General features: G+C 43.0%; 1 protein-coding gene across 2 annotated transcripts in view; it reads left to right on the top strand.

Annotated features, from left to right (window-relative positions):
• Positions 1-14,582, top strand: part of RBM33 (RNA binding motif protein 33) — an 84,230-nt gene that overhangs the window by 11,706 nt on the left and 57,942 nt on the right. For both annotated transcript variants that reach the window (XM_074315054.2, XM_074315053.2), the window contains exons 2-6: positions 691-769; positions 2,650-2,698; positions 3,919-3,995; positions 5,954-6,266; positions 14,383-14,554. In XM_074315054.2, the coding sequence (XP_074171155.2) occupies positions 691-769; positions 2,650-2,698; positions 3,919-3,995; positions 5,954-6,266; positions 14,383-14,554 (690 nt within the window). The remainder of the gene's footprint in view (positions 1-690; positions 770-2,649; positions 2,699-3,918; positions 3,996-5,953; positions 6,267-14,382; positions 14,555-14,582) is intronic.

Below are 14,582 nucleotides of genomic sequence, written 5' to 3'. Positions count from 1 at the left end.
GTCCACATACTCAACCAGTCATGGATGGAAAAGAACAGTATTTTTGACCCATGGTCGGGAGTCCACAGATATGGGGGGCCGACTGTGTGCATTGTTTGAGGACATTTTACATAAGGGACTTGAGCATCTGAGGATTCTGGTCTGACGAGGCCCTGGAATCAATCCCCGGGGATACCATAGGACCACTACACAGTAGTTAAGTTTCGGGGGAGTCAGAAGTTATACGTAGATTTTTGAATGTGCGCTGGGTGTTGGCGCCCTTAACACCTGCGTTGTTCAAGAGTCTATTGTGTATGTGTAGCTTGCGTTATATTTCTGTCATTCAGCAATTCTCTACATTAAATAGGGTCTTTGTTCTCAGGATTAATTTGGCATGTAAAGATTACAAAAAGTATTATGAAGTTTAACTTTGAGCAAATCAGCAATTTTTCTTTCATGTAATTGTAAAAGTATATACTCACCTGTTCTATTAGTGATTTTTCATGCCTAATAATATTTAATAAATTGATTTTCTTTGGATAGCTTTGTACTAATTTTTTTTTAATTATTAAAAATGGATTAACGTATTTATAATGGCTACACATGAAACTTTCGTATTTTGAAATGTCATGTCAGGAACAGTAGTGTGAGCGTTTGAGTATCTGGATGTTGTAAGTCGGTAAGACCCCTCTCATGGCCTCTCCCCCGCAGATGAGGACTTCGACCAGTTTGATAAGCCTGGAGCGGAGCGGTCCTGGAGAAGGAGAGCTGCAGACGAGGACTGGGACAGGTGAGGCGGGCGGGGGAGGCGGCGCGGGGAGGCGGGCGGGCCCTGCAGATGCGGCTGCCCTGCCGCCTCGCAGTGCGCAGGGCTTTTCGGAAACGGCGTGGGCAGCGCTGCCGGTGGAAGGCTTTCCAGTGGGCTCCTGGTCCCGGCCGCGTGGCCCGCAGGGCTGCTAGCCCCTGACCGCCTGACCTCCGTCTGTGTTTTTTTTTTTGTATGTGATGGTCTTGACTCGGGCACCCAGAGCTGGTATTGGATAAGTGTAGCCGGAGTTCCTTTTGCTTCACATCCTACCCAGTGTTGGGCAGACTTTGCCATTTTAGCATGTGTGAAGCGGTATCTCACTGTAATTTAAATGTGCATTTCCCTGATTACTAGAGAATGTGAAAAGCTCTTACATCCGTTTAGGAATGCACACGTGCACACACATGGAAGTCCCCAGTCATGACAGACGTCACTTCAGCACGTGGTTCCCTCTGGTGAGAGGCTCCAGTGCAGGGTAGAGGGTGTGTCCTGGCAGAGGCCACAGGGCCTGAGTGTGGTGGCTGCTCAAGTGGTGCCGGTTCTTTCTGTACACGTCTTACCACTTTCAGAGCTGTTGGAAATGTAAGCGTTACCTTGGATTGCAGTCAGAAAGGTTAATGATAAAAGTAAACCGATCTGAATGAAGAACAGCGGTGACACGCTGCTGCAAAAAGAGAGTAAGATTCCCGTTTGCAGACTAGGGAGGCCAGTTTTACAGTCATCTGCCTCTTCCAGCCTTCATGAGGATGGTTGCTCTTCCCTGACTCTCAGGCAGCCTACACAGCATTTACTTAGAGCTTAGAACAAAGGTGCCTGTAAAAGAGATGGTCTTGTCTGAAGTCGTGCTCACTAGTTTTGTTTAAAAGCCTCTGATGGGGAGCTGAATAAAGTACAAAGTGTATTTGAGCAGTTTCCTCATCATTTGGACCATCTCTCCTGTCAGTTGTCTGTTCATATCTATGTCTGTTTTTCTTTCGGCTTGTTTGTCTTTTCCTTGATTTTAGGGATTCTTTCTATTTTTGGGAATTTAGTTTTTGTGCTTGTAGGTATCTCCTGCCAGTCTGGGGCATGTGTTTCTGGGGCAATAGTCTCTTAATAGATTTTTATAAATAATCAAATATATAACCTTTTCCGGTATGATTTTTGTTTATTTTTATTAAAATTTAAAAAATGTATTTGGAAATCATTTTTAGATTCACAGGAGAATTGCAAGACTGGCACAGAAACTCTGACAGGGCCTCTCAGAGCTGCTAAGGGTTTCTGCTTCGTGAGAACATCTGCTCTCTCTCCATCACTTCAGAATATAGCCATGCTGATAGCAAATTGCAGATGACTGATGGGACTTTATTATACACAGACAATCCCCTTAGTTTTTATGATTTCTTGTATGTCCTCTTCATCTCTTCTTGATTTGTAATTTTTCAGTCTTTGCAGTTTGATGTGTGTCAGACGGCCTTCTGGTGGTTTTGATTTTTAATTTTCCTAGTTAATGATGTTGGGCATCTTTTCCTGTTTCATTATAGGTTTTTAAAGGTAGGGGCAAGTGCAGGTATTACTTATTATGGTTTATTGTTTTACTGATTACTGGCCAGATCCAAATAGATAAGGTCCCATAGTGAACTGAAACTCCAAGTGTGGGTCTGGCGAGAGTGAAGACTTCTTCTTATGGCAAAGCCCCTCTTACTTAAGAACCAACGTTCCCTGTATATTTGAAGATCGTTTTTCATTATTGATAAAGAAAAGCATAGAAAACGTAACGTGAAAGTACCTAAGCCCTAAAGTTCTGGGTGGATTTCCCAAGGATCTTCAAACCTGCCAGTGTAATAGACATAATACTTTGGCACGTCTTGTTTTCTCCCCAGTGAACTTGAAGACGACTTACTTGGAGAAGATCTGCTCTCTGGCAAAAAGGTAAGAAATACAGATCTTCCTGAGACTAACGGTGGTCGCTTAATTACAGTTAAAGTGTAGGCATACATCTTATGCATGGACTGCATTACTGTGAAGTTGGGTATAGATTAACATTTTGTGGACTCAGTTTTTTAAGAAATGCACAAAGAGCCGACTGTGAATCTGTTAGTAAATTCTCCATTCAGCAGTTTCTTTCATTTTCATACAGATCCAACCTCCCTTCTTCAAGTAAGCTACCTACATGGTCTGTTTTTTATTTTATTCCTATGTCAGTGATTAGGTAGATTTCCCTTGGGACTAATAATTACTGCTAAAAAGTTTGATAACGTTTCTGGCTTATATCAAAAATACTATACTGAAGCGTATGTAGACGAGTTTGAGAAACCTATTTTTATAAGCTGTGAAATACTGGGAAAAGACTGCTTCATCTTTAAGTAGAAAATAAAGTCTTTTTTTTCCTTCCTAGTTTTGCTTTTCCCCCTAATATGTGTGTGGAGTGGGGTGGGGCTTTGATTGCTTTTGGAGGGGAGTAGTAATTTACATACACTATATAAATAATAGGGAAGGAAATTGTGAAGTCCCCCCACACCCCTAATCTAAGATACTGGTGTTATTTAACTTAAAGCCTAGAATTGTAGAATTTTGACCAGTTAAAATCACCGACTATCTCTATTCACTGACATGAATACACAGGACTTGCACGGACCTGAACTGGTCGCATTTATTTTCCTGTCACCTGTATTGGACAAACCAGTTTTATTTTAGTCCCTGATTTCAATTTGGCAGTCTAGTTTTCTCAAATCTGCTTATATCCAAAATGCCACTTTTTGTTTAAAAAGTCCTTAGATTTTGGATACTAACAGTGTTAAATTTAGTAAAATCTCAAGGATACTATTCTTTTTTGTGTATAAGAAAAAAATTTTCATTTGTGGGACATCATTGAAAGACTTGGTTAGAAGGAGAGTAAATTCGGTCATTGTTGCTCGCTGCTTCTGTAAGTACTGGGTTGCGCATCTGAGTGTTACCGATCTTGGGTAGTTAGCTAGTGTGCCGTATGTGGGCTTTCTCGCTGTCACTGGGCAGATCAACTGAGAAACTCCTCACTGGCAAATGTTTTAATAACAGGGTTAGAAACAACCCAGGCAGCATGATTTTGCACTTTTGTAACAAGTCTTTTTATGGAAGTTACATGCATTAACTTGATGTATTATTTTCTTTAGAACCAGTCAGATTTGTCAGATGAAGAGCTAAACGATGATCTTTTACAGAGCGATAACGAAGATGAAGAAAACTTCAGGTACTCAATCTAAGCTCATTGAGAAGGTTCTTTAGTCAACTGCATTGATAGGACCTGGTTGTGGTTTGTAATTATAGTGGATATAATGGATAATGTGGCATTATCGTTAACATTACTGATTGTGTTATAAAAGGTATTAACATAATTGATACGGAAGCCATATATGTTTTTCTGTAAATAGATGACATGTTTAAAATCAGTGTTGGTTTTGCATTTAATGATTGCCATCAGTTCTGTTGTGTGCGAGTTATAAGAAAGCTTAGTACAGGTATGTACTGCTTTTTAAAATAATTCCTTTGGTTGAGGACAATGACCTTCGACTCTTAATACCATTTGTTGCAGTTTGATGTTGCTGCTTTTGTTTTCATTCTAGACAGTTTATACTTACCTGAATTCCTTTTGTGAGAATTTCTTCGCATTGTACTTTAAATTCTAGATGACTGTCGGAATATAATTGTTTTAGTCCATTTGGGTTGCAATAACAAAATGCCATCAACTAGGTGGCTTATAAACAACAGAAATTTATTTTGCAGTTCTGGAGGCTGAGAAGGCCAAGGTCAAGGCTCCAGCAAGGTTGGGTTCTAGTGAGGACCACTTTCTGGTTCCTAGATGGTGCCTTCTCGCTGTGTCCTCACATGGTGGGAGGGACGAGGGGGTCCTCGCAGTCCTTTTCTAAGGTCACTGAACCCCATCATGAGCCTCCACCCTCATGACCTGAGCACCTCCCGAAGCCTTCGCCTCCAGACACCGTCACACGGGGGGCAGGATTCAACACGTGAATTTGGGGGACACACATACACATTCAGTCTACAACAGTAGTGCCTAGCTTTCTGTTGTTGACGTTGTGAGCTTTGTTAGAAGAAGAGGAAGGAAGTGTTGCATGCTCTGGTAGGTGGAATCATGTTTTCAGTTTTATGGGGAAACATCATGAAGATGCAAAGTGGCACTTCTTGGTTATAAATGTAATTAATAAAGGGATGCCGTTTATTATTGACCTTTGGATTTATAATAGGTTTTCTAACATAAAGTAATTCTTATGGGTAAAAAGATAGTTTTAAATTAATTTATCACTTGTTTCCCAGTTCCATTCTTTGACATTAGTATTATATTTTGATCTTTTAGTTAAGTTGCCCTTGAAATATACCTTTGGAATTTTTTAGCCGCATAATATCTTCATGTCTGTGTGGCATATTTAGGTTTTTGTTAGGATTGGATATTAATATTAATATGTGGGACTTAGACTTACTTGCCAAATCTTGCGTTTTAAGTGTTATCTTGAATCTTATTGTTGGTACTTAGCTTTTGTGACTTAACAGGTAGATTATGACTTTTTTAGTTTTAAAATCCTATATTATTTTACTCAGAAATTATGAACTAATTTTTTGACGTTTGTGACTAGTATGCATTTTATTTATTTCAACATCGAAATGTATTTACATACAGAGCTTTAATATTTTAATTTTTAAATAGGAGTTTGTAATTTGTACCATAGATTTTTCAGAAGAAATAAATTGTTCTTAAAATTCCATGTATGATTTTTCTGTCCATAGAGTAATACTCCTATTTTTACTTTCAAATCTTAGGAAACAGATGCCATCCTTTTTATTCTGCTGGTTAGAATGAAATACAGTCTATTTGTTTTCAGTCCTGAACTTTTGCTAGTCAGACCTATTTCCCCATCTGGTTGATGGGATTGTCTTGGTCACGCAGCTGATGGTAATGGGGTGCTGTACGCACCAGGAGTGTGTGATGCCGGCTCAGTGCGGCGCTGAGCTCTGTTTTCAGTCACTGTTGGAGTCAGTGTGTTCATCAGACCCAGAATAACTTTTCCGGGTTAAAAACAGGGTGAAAAAGTTATTTTCACCTGTCAAGGGTTAAGTCTTTGGGTAATTTCTGGAATGACTTCGTTTTGAGCTCTACTGTAATTGAGCCCCTTTCTTTGTGTTTTTATCCTCTAGATCTCAGGGTGTCACAGTTAGTCTGAATGCCACATCTGGCATGGTCACATCGTTCGAACTGTCTGACAACACTAATGACCAGTCTGGAGAGCAGGAGTCCGAATACGAACAAGGGGAGGACGAGCTCGTCTATCACAAACCCGATGGGTCTGAGCTGTATGCTCACGAGTACCCTGAGGAGGGCCAGTACGAGGGCCACGCTGCCGAGCTGGCGGAGGACCACATCGAGTACGTGGACGAGCCAGAGGAGGAGCAGCTGTACAGCGACGAGGTGTTGGACATCGAGATCAATGAGCCTTTAGATGAATTCACAGTAAGTCTTCCTCCTTTGTGCGGCCAAAGAGAACATGGCTGCCGGGGCAGAGGTTTCCAGGCTGATTTGAAATCTATTTCCCTCCCGTGGGACAGAGGGAAATTAGACCTTATTATCACTGTCCGCCAGTCTCTTTATCTGAGCTATGACAAAGTTTGTGTTGACAGCTTGTTTGGCCAGAGGTAATGCTCCTTTGTCATTCTGGAAGGCTGCACAGAATCGTGACCTTGAGGATTGCACCCTAAGGAAGAAAACAGCTTTGTGTGCTGGAGATACACTGTCAATTGTTAGCAGTACTTAATGCAGAGCTTTTATCCAGGCTTTAGACAAGATCTGATAAAGTCCTTCTAAGGTGAAAAGATTATTGACCTGCTAAAGACATCTTTAAGGGGCTAATATTCCAAAGTGATTGATGTCCTGTTCATTCACCCTTTCTGTAACGGAGAACTGTCCAAATGTGAATAAAGAGATGAGAGGTTAGTTTAGGAAATGTCACACAGAATTTGTTATCTGCAATCAGGAAGCCAAGATGGTGCTGATTTTTGTTTCAGAAGGATGATTTGGTGGTAGCTTTTTTTTTTTTTTTAAGTTGAACCATCAAGAAAGGAAAAGGTGCTGGTGAAAGGTTGCTCATCTGTCTTTAATGATTCATCATTGAAAGAGATTTGTTTCCCAAACAAGCACTTGATGACATTTGTGCAGGAAGAGATGTGAGCGCCATGACTGCAGGAGAATCTGAGGGTTTTCAGGGCTCAGTTGCGCTGAGGGGCAGTGTAAGCGGGGCGCTGGGATGGGTGAGGCGTGCAGTTAGGGGCTGCACGGAGCCGTTTTGCAATGGGTCGCTCTGCCCTCTCCTTACGTTCTCATCAGAGTCAGCTTCCTCTCGAGAAAAAAGTTCAAAAATTGCTGAATTTTGGTCAATGATGTTTGTGTAAGGGAGTAATTTTAAAGGGGATCAGTTGTTTACATGGAAACTTAGAATATTTAGTTCCAATCATGATAGTGGTTAGCTATCTCAATAGTTATTTTTAAAATTTGATTCTTTTGAATGCCTTCTGTTCCATAGATACAGTTTTGGTAAATGGAGTCCGTCAGAGGCATCATGGGTGCTTGTTCTTTCGATGACGGTGATGGTGTGTCTTGGAGCCCTTCGGGAGCGCAGACAGCTGTGCTCTGCTTTGCCGATGTGTCTGGCTGCCCCTTAAAGTGGACGCTAATTTAGAAGGCTGCTTAGAAGTGAAGCCAGGATCTTTTAAAATTGTGCCTACTTATTCCCTAGTTGTAGCATTGTATTTCTACTATTCATCAGTAAAATAAGATGATGACTGAGTGCACCTGGGTCCCCTCCCTTGTAAATTCAGGAGTTCAGCAAATCTTTACTAATGTCATCCTAGCTCTGGGGACACAGATATTGTTCAAACCTGAAACCTAAAGCATGGCTCTGCCTTCTGTGAACTTGGGATTTAGTGGAACAAGTCACAGTTGGAAGGTGTTTGATGTGTGTGTGTGGCCACCTGGGGGGTGTCTCACTGTGGTGGTCCTGCAGTTTGTGGTGCAGAATTTCTAGCGAGTGAGGAATTTCCTTCTCTTGTATTCCATCATGAAACTTGGGGTTACATTTAGGCCCCTGGTCGTATAAAATCCAACTTAACTATCCAGCCTTTTGTGGTCTAAGATTCAAGAATCAAAAAAGAAAAAGACCGGGTCTTATTTTACTATAAGACCGGGTCTCATATAATATGAAACCGGGTCTTATATCAATTCTTGCTCCAAAGATGCATTCAAGCTGATGGCCTGGCTAGGTCTTATTTTCGGGGATACACGGTATACATAGTTCAGTGTCTTTCTGTGAGCAGTGTCAGCTCACCTCCCACATCTAGCTTTCTAGCCATGGTCATTCTTTCCTTTCTTCCCTGTTTCTCTAAGATCATTGGTTTCTTTATCGTTATCACAAAGGTAGAATCCACCACTACCTCTTCTGTGTCCGGAAGGCTGGTGGACGTACTCTGTGCGGTGCTCCTGCCTGGCCCTGGGTGAGGCCGGCACGGTCTCGGCTGTCACTCGTGCGCACACTCAGCCATCACGAGTGCCCAGGAGGTTGTGTCCTCGTGCGGTCGCGTCCTCCTGCCCAGCGTGTTGTAGTTTATGAAATGATTTATTTAGCTGTGGCTGCATGGCCTAGTTAGGAGCGCTCACTCATTCTCTAAAGCTAGAATGAGTGGACCTGGGTAGTTCTGTCTTCTGAGCTCACCCTTGGAATCCCCTGGAGGGACTGTGTGTGTCACGGGAGAGAATGAAAACCACAGGCTTTTGCTGTTGGAGGGAACGCTTGCGCATGTGAAGAGCCTGAGGTCCACACTGAAAAGTTGGTGAACTAACTTCGGTGTCCCTTCCTACTAGCCTCAAAAGTCAGAAGACCTAAGTGTGGAATTTTGCTGGTCCTGTTCTTGAGAGTGAATTGGGATTTGATTTAAAAACTTGTACTCTTGTATTAGGAGGGAATGTATTGCCTATCATTTAACAAAATACTAGAAAATTATTTGACGGGTGATTTATACTTTTAAGCAGAGTTTATTTAGCGCCTTTAAAATTAACGTAGTGAGATTTCATAAAACACTGTTCTGTAAAAACAGCTTCAAGTTGATAATTTATATAAAGGGTAGCAGCTTTTTGTTTCCCACTGGGAATCCAGTGGTGTAGACTATTCAAGTGTATGTTGGCTGAAATGTTTGATTAGTATCGTCTGGCCTTACTTGTTCTGCTCTCAGTGACTCCTGGCGAGTGATGGTTTGTGTGATCAGATGCTAACAACTTCTTGTGGAAGATAAAATGCAGTGTCTTCAGATCAACTTGCGAGACAGCTGTGGGAACTAAGGTGGTTTGTCACCTTCACTACAGCTGCTTTTCCCTCGGGACTGCAGGTGCGACTGCTGGGTGCTGTGCAGTAGTTGGTCAGGTTCCCTGGCATGTCCACTCTTAGTAACGTGCCTTGGGACCGACCTCTACTGTTCATTTCATCGCATGGCCAGCATGCTGGAAGTTCAGCTGCCCTGGGTGGGGCCAGATCTTCTTACTAGTTAGTTGTGTTGCAGGAGCCCTTTCTCCAGGTGTCGTCTGCAGCCAGCTTGCCTGCTTCCTCCCGTGTGCCGTGGAGGGTCTCCTGCTGCTGACATACCGCTTCCATTTTCATTCAGACGTGGATTCACCCCTCTTACTCAAGGCGGGGGCTGATGGCCAGTGATTGTAACATTGCGGTTGGCAGTGATGCCCCAGTGTTGAGTAGAGTGGCCCGTACTTGCCGTGTCTTCTGGTGCTGGGAGAATGGGTCGCATTGGGCATGGCTCCACCGCCGGACTGCTGCCAAGCTGCTTTATGCCAGCATAGGCACACTTCCTTTGGAAGATGACTTTTCCTTAGTGTGGCTGTAACGAGCTGTTTCTCAGGGCACCTGGAGTCTGGGCAGAGTGCCTGTCGGTAACCTCGCAGCTGGGTTAGCACCCTGGGCTCTGTGCTCGTTAGCACGTGGGGGGGTGGGTCACCTGTGTTTTTGTGCCCCGTGCCCTCTGCTGTCAGTAACTGCCATGGAAAGCTTTGCTGCACTCACTAAGCATGAGTCAAGAAGATGGAAAGTGCTTTCCCCAAAAGCTGTGTGAGAAAAAGGTGTTTTCTCTTGAGCGGCTGTTAGGGTGAGGAGCTCCCCAGGCATCTGAGGCCGCGTTGCTGCAGATGAGATGACTGGGTCCGGCTTGCTCCCGAAACCAGCTGTTCGCTCACCTTTTAAAGGGTTCAGAAGTTTGCTGGGTGGTTTTTCTTCCAGATTTAAAACGAGCATTTTTTTCTTTAGTGAAAAGTTGATAACTCTCTTCTTTGAAATAGGAGTGTAGTAAAAACTGGAGCTTTTTAGAATTTTTGGGCAGTGAGTTCTGGTGAGCTGTGATTTTCAGATAGTTGTTTGCCCTGTAAGTGTTAGAATATTTTAAGTGTTTTTATAGGGGCGTAGGTAGAAATCTTTTGAAATCTGATATGTTAGTGCTTTGAAAGGAATGCTGTCATTATTTCAAATCCGTTAACGTTAATTAATTTTGACTATTATTCAGATAATACCGAAAACTCACCTGAACAGTAGAAGTGTCTCACTAGTGTCACAAAATTCCAGAGGACGTTTCAGGTCTGGTTTGGTCTCCAGGTAGTGGGGTGCCCAGGCTTCTTCGACACCTCTGTGGTACAAGTACATGGCTGTCGCTGTCACCATGGTCCCCATCCAAGCAGGAACGCACAAGAGACCATCCTGCCCTTTGAAGACACCCTGAGTTCTCATGCACCACTCCACGACCGTTGCGTGTATTGTGCCTTAGGCTCACAGCTACAGCGCTCACAAGGGAAACTGGTGATACCATGTTACGTTTCGGTGTGCTCACCTAAAACTGGGACTTGCATTATTGAGGGCGTGACAGAGAAGGAGTAAAACCGAGCACCAGGTGTTCTCCTCTCAGTATTAGGTCCTTTGAAGCCATGAGGAAAAGAGTCGTCTGATCATGTGTAAATACCTTAAAACACCGTAAACAAGGTCAGATAAGTGACAGATACAGGGAAGTATTTACATATGAGCCTAAGAATTAATATATTTAGTATATAAAGTTAACATATTCAGTCTATTGTATAATTAGTAAATATAGATGACCATTCCTATAGAAAGGGTAAATAAAGTTAAAAAGTAACCCCAAAATAAGCAAATGACCAGTAAGTATGTAGAATATAGTCAATAAAATAAAAATTGAAATTGAGAATTTTAACCTATCTTCATTTTGGCAAAAATCAAAATTATTGGTCAGGTATAGTCTCATTCTGTTGGGGGACCATTCGGGACGTATTGACTGCTGGGACACAGTTCCCGTGGGCCTGTCGTGCCTCTGTACGTTCTGTGAGCAAAGCGCTGCCTGCCCTTTGTTCCTGGCTGTCTTTGCAGGGATGTTTGATACACAAACAGCCTTGAAAGACACAGTACCTTCCTCCAGAGCAAGGGGAAGGCATGCTTCCTGCTCATCATGCGACTCGGGTTCCTTAAACTCGGGCTTCCTGTGTGACATGGCCCCCTCCGTGCAGGGTCACCCAGGCCTCCTCTTCCGGTGGCTCGGGGGCCAGCTCCCGGAGCCCCCAAATGCCGCTGCTGTTGTTGAAAGTAATGAAGTGTGCTAGTCTCTAACCAGAGGCCTCGTGTCACGAAACAGTGGCAGCCGTCTTACTGGCTTGCAGAAGGGGCAACTCGAGGACCCGTCTCTGCTCTTGAGTCTCAGGAGCCTTACCGAAAGTCCTTGCTTTACTTCACTTGGACGGAGTTCCCCAAGAGTTCATCTGCGCGTGTCCAGAGCTGTGCCTGCCCCAAGGGTTGGTGGGTAGACTTCTCCAGAGGTTAGACGAGTGGAGGGCTAGCCTCACCGGGGCCTGGGGACCGGGCACGTCTCTGTGGGACCTGGAAAGGGGCTCGTGCTGTGGTACGTGAGCAGAGCCAGGTAACAGGATTCTTCCCCTCAAGTTCCCCCAGAGCTTTGCATATCTGGGGTGTGTGTGTGTGTGAGAGAGAGAGAGAGAGAGAGAGAGAGAGAGAGAAAACCATCTGGATGAATAAAGACAAAAGTGGGAATAGAGATGACCTTAGATTGTGGGATTATTTTATGCATTGTACACCACATATTTTAACATATTTTAGCTATGAGCAAAATAATTTTTATCAACAGGGAAGTACAGGGTGGTGATAATTTCGACCCTTCATTCCGGAAGGCACAGAACTAGGTTGCATCTGTTTATCTCCTGTGACTTCTAGCTGCCATAACTCTCACACGGAATTTCCTAGGGGTTGTTTTCAATATAAATCGGTTTATAGAGCAGAAAGTTAGAAACTCTAATCCAGATGAAATAGTTTATCGTTTTTACACCACTTCTTAGGAGGTGAATTCTTTGTTTTTTCTTTTAAGGTGTATGTCCCCTAATTTAATTTTAAATTTAGTGTTTAAAAATATTTTTAAAAAATTCACTCATCCATTTACTTTTTACCTTGATTTTGCTTCTTTGTGTGTGAACTGCAAATTCTTTGTAATGCTGTTCACTCTCAGGACTTTTATTAACCGTCGTTGGAGGCGGGTGGAGGGCCGGCTTGTTCCTTCCTCACAGTGGGAACCCTGACTGGGAGTCAGGCAGAAAGACGCTGCGAGAACTTGTGTGCACGGTGCCATTTGAGGAGTGTGTGCCCTTTCAGTACCTTCTGCAGGCTGTGCTTTGGGAAGGCTGTCCGCCTCCTTTTTTAGAAGTCTAAATAAAGTACACAGTCCTCAGGGAGGAGTAACAGTTTTAATTTGTCACAAGCACCTGTGTTTTGGTGTCTTCCTCGTTTCTGACCCATTTTCGTAAACGCCTGCAGTGTGTTGAGGAGGCCGCAACACTGGCGCCATCTTGCCTCCCAGCCGCCTGGCTCCGGGTGGCTTAAAACAGGTGGAGAGCATCCTGCCGGTTTTCAGATGGCTTCATTCCAGGGTCTGTACTTAAGGATGTATGAGTATCTGAATTATGGAGCTAAAAAGTAATTTCCCTTTGAAAAGCCTATTTGAGGTGGCTCCTTTTATTTAACGAATGTTCTTGCTTGGTTAATACAAAGAAATCACTATGCTCAAAACAAATTAGGAAGATCTAATTATAAAGACTGAGAACCCAGCCTTTCTAATTATACGGCCACATCAGTGTGGTTATGTCATTGTCTTCAAAAATGGTTTAAAAGGCTTGCTCTTTTAGATAGTTGGGGCACATATAGGGGAAGGGATGAGAGAAGTTTTAAAAATCTTTGCAGTATTTAAATATTTACTTTTGAAATTGTGATAACATTTGCATTCAGTGACGGGCACAGATGTGAAGTGTTCAGGTCAGTGTTTTGACACACGGGTACCTCCGGGTTACCAGCCTCCATTAGGAGGAAACAGATCCATTACGCGAGGAAGTTCCCTCGTGTTTCTTTCTGGTCCTGACTCCCCAGAGGCAAACACTGCTCTTATTTCTGTCACCTTCACTTAGTCCTTCTATTGTAGAGCGTCATGTAAATGTAACCATATGCTGTGTAATGAGATCGCGTGATATCTGTTTCTAGCTGCTTCTGCTCAACACAGTGTTTTTGAGACTTGTGTATGTCAGTAGTTCATTCCATTTTGTGGATATACCATATTTGTTAATTCTCCTGATAATACATATTTGGGCTGTTTCCAGTTTTTTTGTTATTATGAATAAAGTAACTCTACAAATTATTTTACACGTTTTTGTGGTTGTGCCTTTTCCCTTGGTATTAACTAGGAGTGAAATGACTGAGACAGGGTAGAACTATGTTTGATTCTTAAACTGCCAAGTGATAGAAGGTAAAGCTGGTTTTAGTGTGAAGAAGTGAGTGATGAAAAAAGTGGTTTTGCTGTGTCAGTAGTCTGACCCAGAGGCAGTGATGAGCCAGTGCTAGACAGTGGCCTGGAGTGCAAAGGGAGCAGAGTGACGGAGGGAAGGTTTGAGGCTGAAAAGAAGGTTGGCCTCCAGCAGGTGGGCCATAAAACTTGCCTGGCAGTGACAGTAAAGTAGCTGGGTCAGGACTCACAGGAAACCTCCAGCCTGTGTAATGGGAAGGAGTACGCTGTCCTCTAACGTAAGTGACAAGGTGGGTTATGTGCTGATGAGCTCATGGGACTCGGGTGTTAGTTTCATCAATACATCGAACTCTTCTAGAATCTGGAGCGGACTCCAGGCCCTCAGGGCATTTTGGAATTCTCACGTTTTGTTCTCACAAGTATGAGTGACAGCAGTACATAGGACTTTGTATGTTAGGCACATGCAGGGTTTGAACGTCTTCTAGCGCTATGTTTTTAATGTCTGAGGTTATTTTCTCCTGGAATCAGTTTCATGTCTCATGTGGCCTGATAACAGGACATTTTTGCAGTACTTTTACATCTTAAGGGATCGCTCTATCTAGAGATATATAGATACATAGACATATAGATACAGATAGATAGATAGATAATTTTCTTCAATATTTAATTCGAGTGAATATGAACTCATTTTTCCTCCCTTTTTGTTTTGTGTGGCTGCACTGTAGGGAGGTATGGAAACTTTGGAACTGCAGAAGGAAGTAAAAGAAGAATCAGATGAAGAAGATGATGATGATGAAGAATCTGGACGATTACGTTTCAAAACAGAAAGGAAAGAAGGAACAATTATTAGGCTCTCAGATGTAACTAGAGAGAGAAGGAACATTCCAGAAACTTTGGGTAAATTTTTTTTGCCTGTCTTCCATCC

The sequence above is a fragment of the Rhinolophus sinicus genome, chromosome 8 (genome assembly GCF_057876585.1).
Source record: "Rhinolophus sinicus isolate RSI-liver-muscle chromosome 8, RSI-T2T, whole genome shotgun sequence".
Classification (NCBI taxonomy): Eukaryota; Metazoa; Chordata; class Mammalia; order Chiroptera; family Rhinolophidae; genus Rhinolophus; species Rhinolophus sinicus.
The sequence above is the reverse complement of the archived record's forward strand: the minus strand, read 5'-3'. Positions and strand labels throughout refer to the sequence as shown.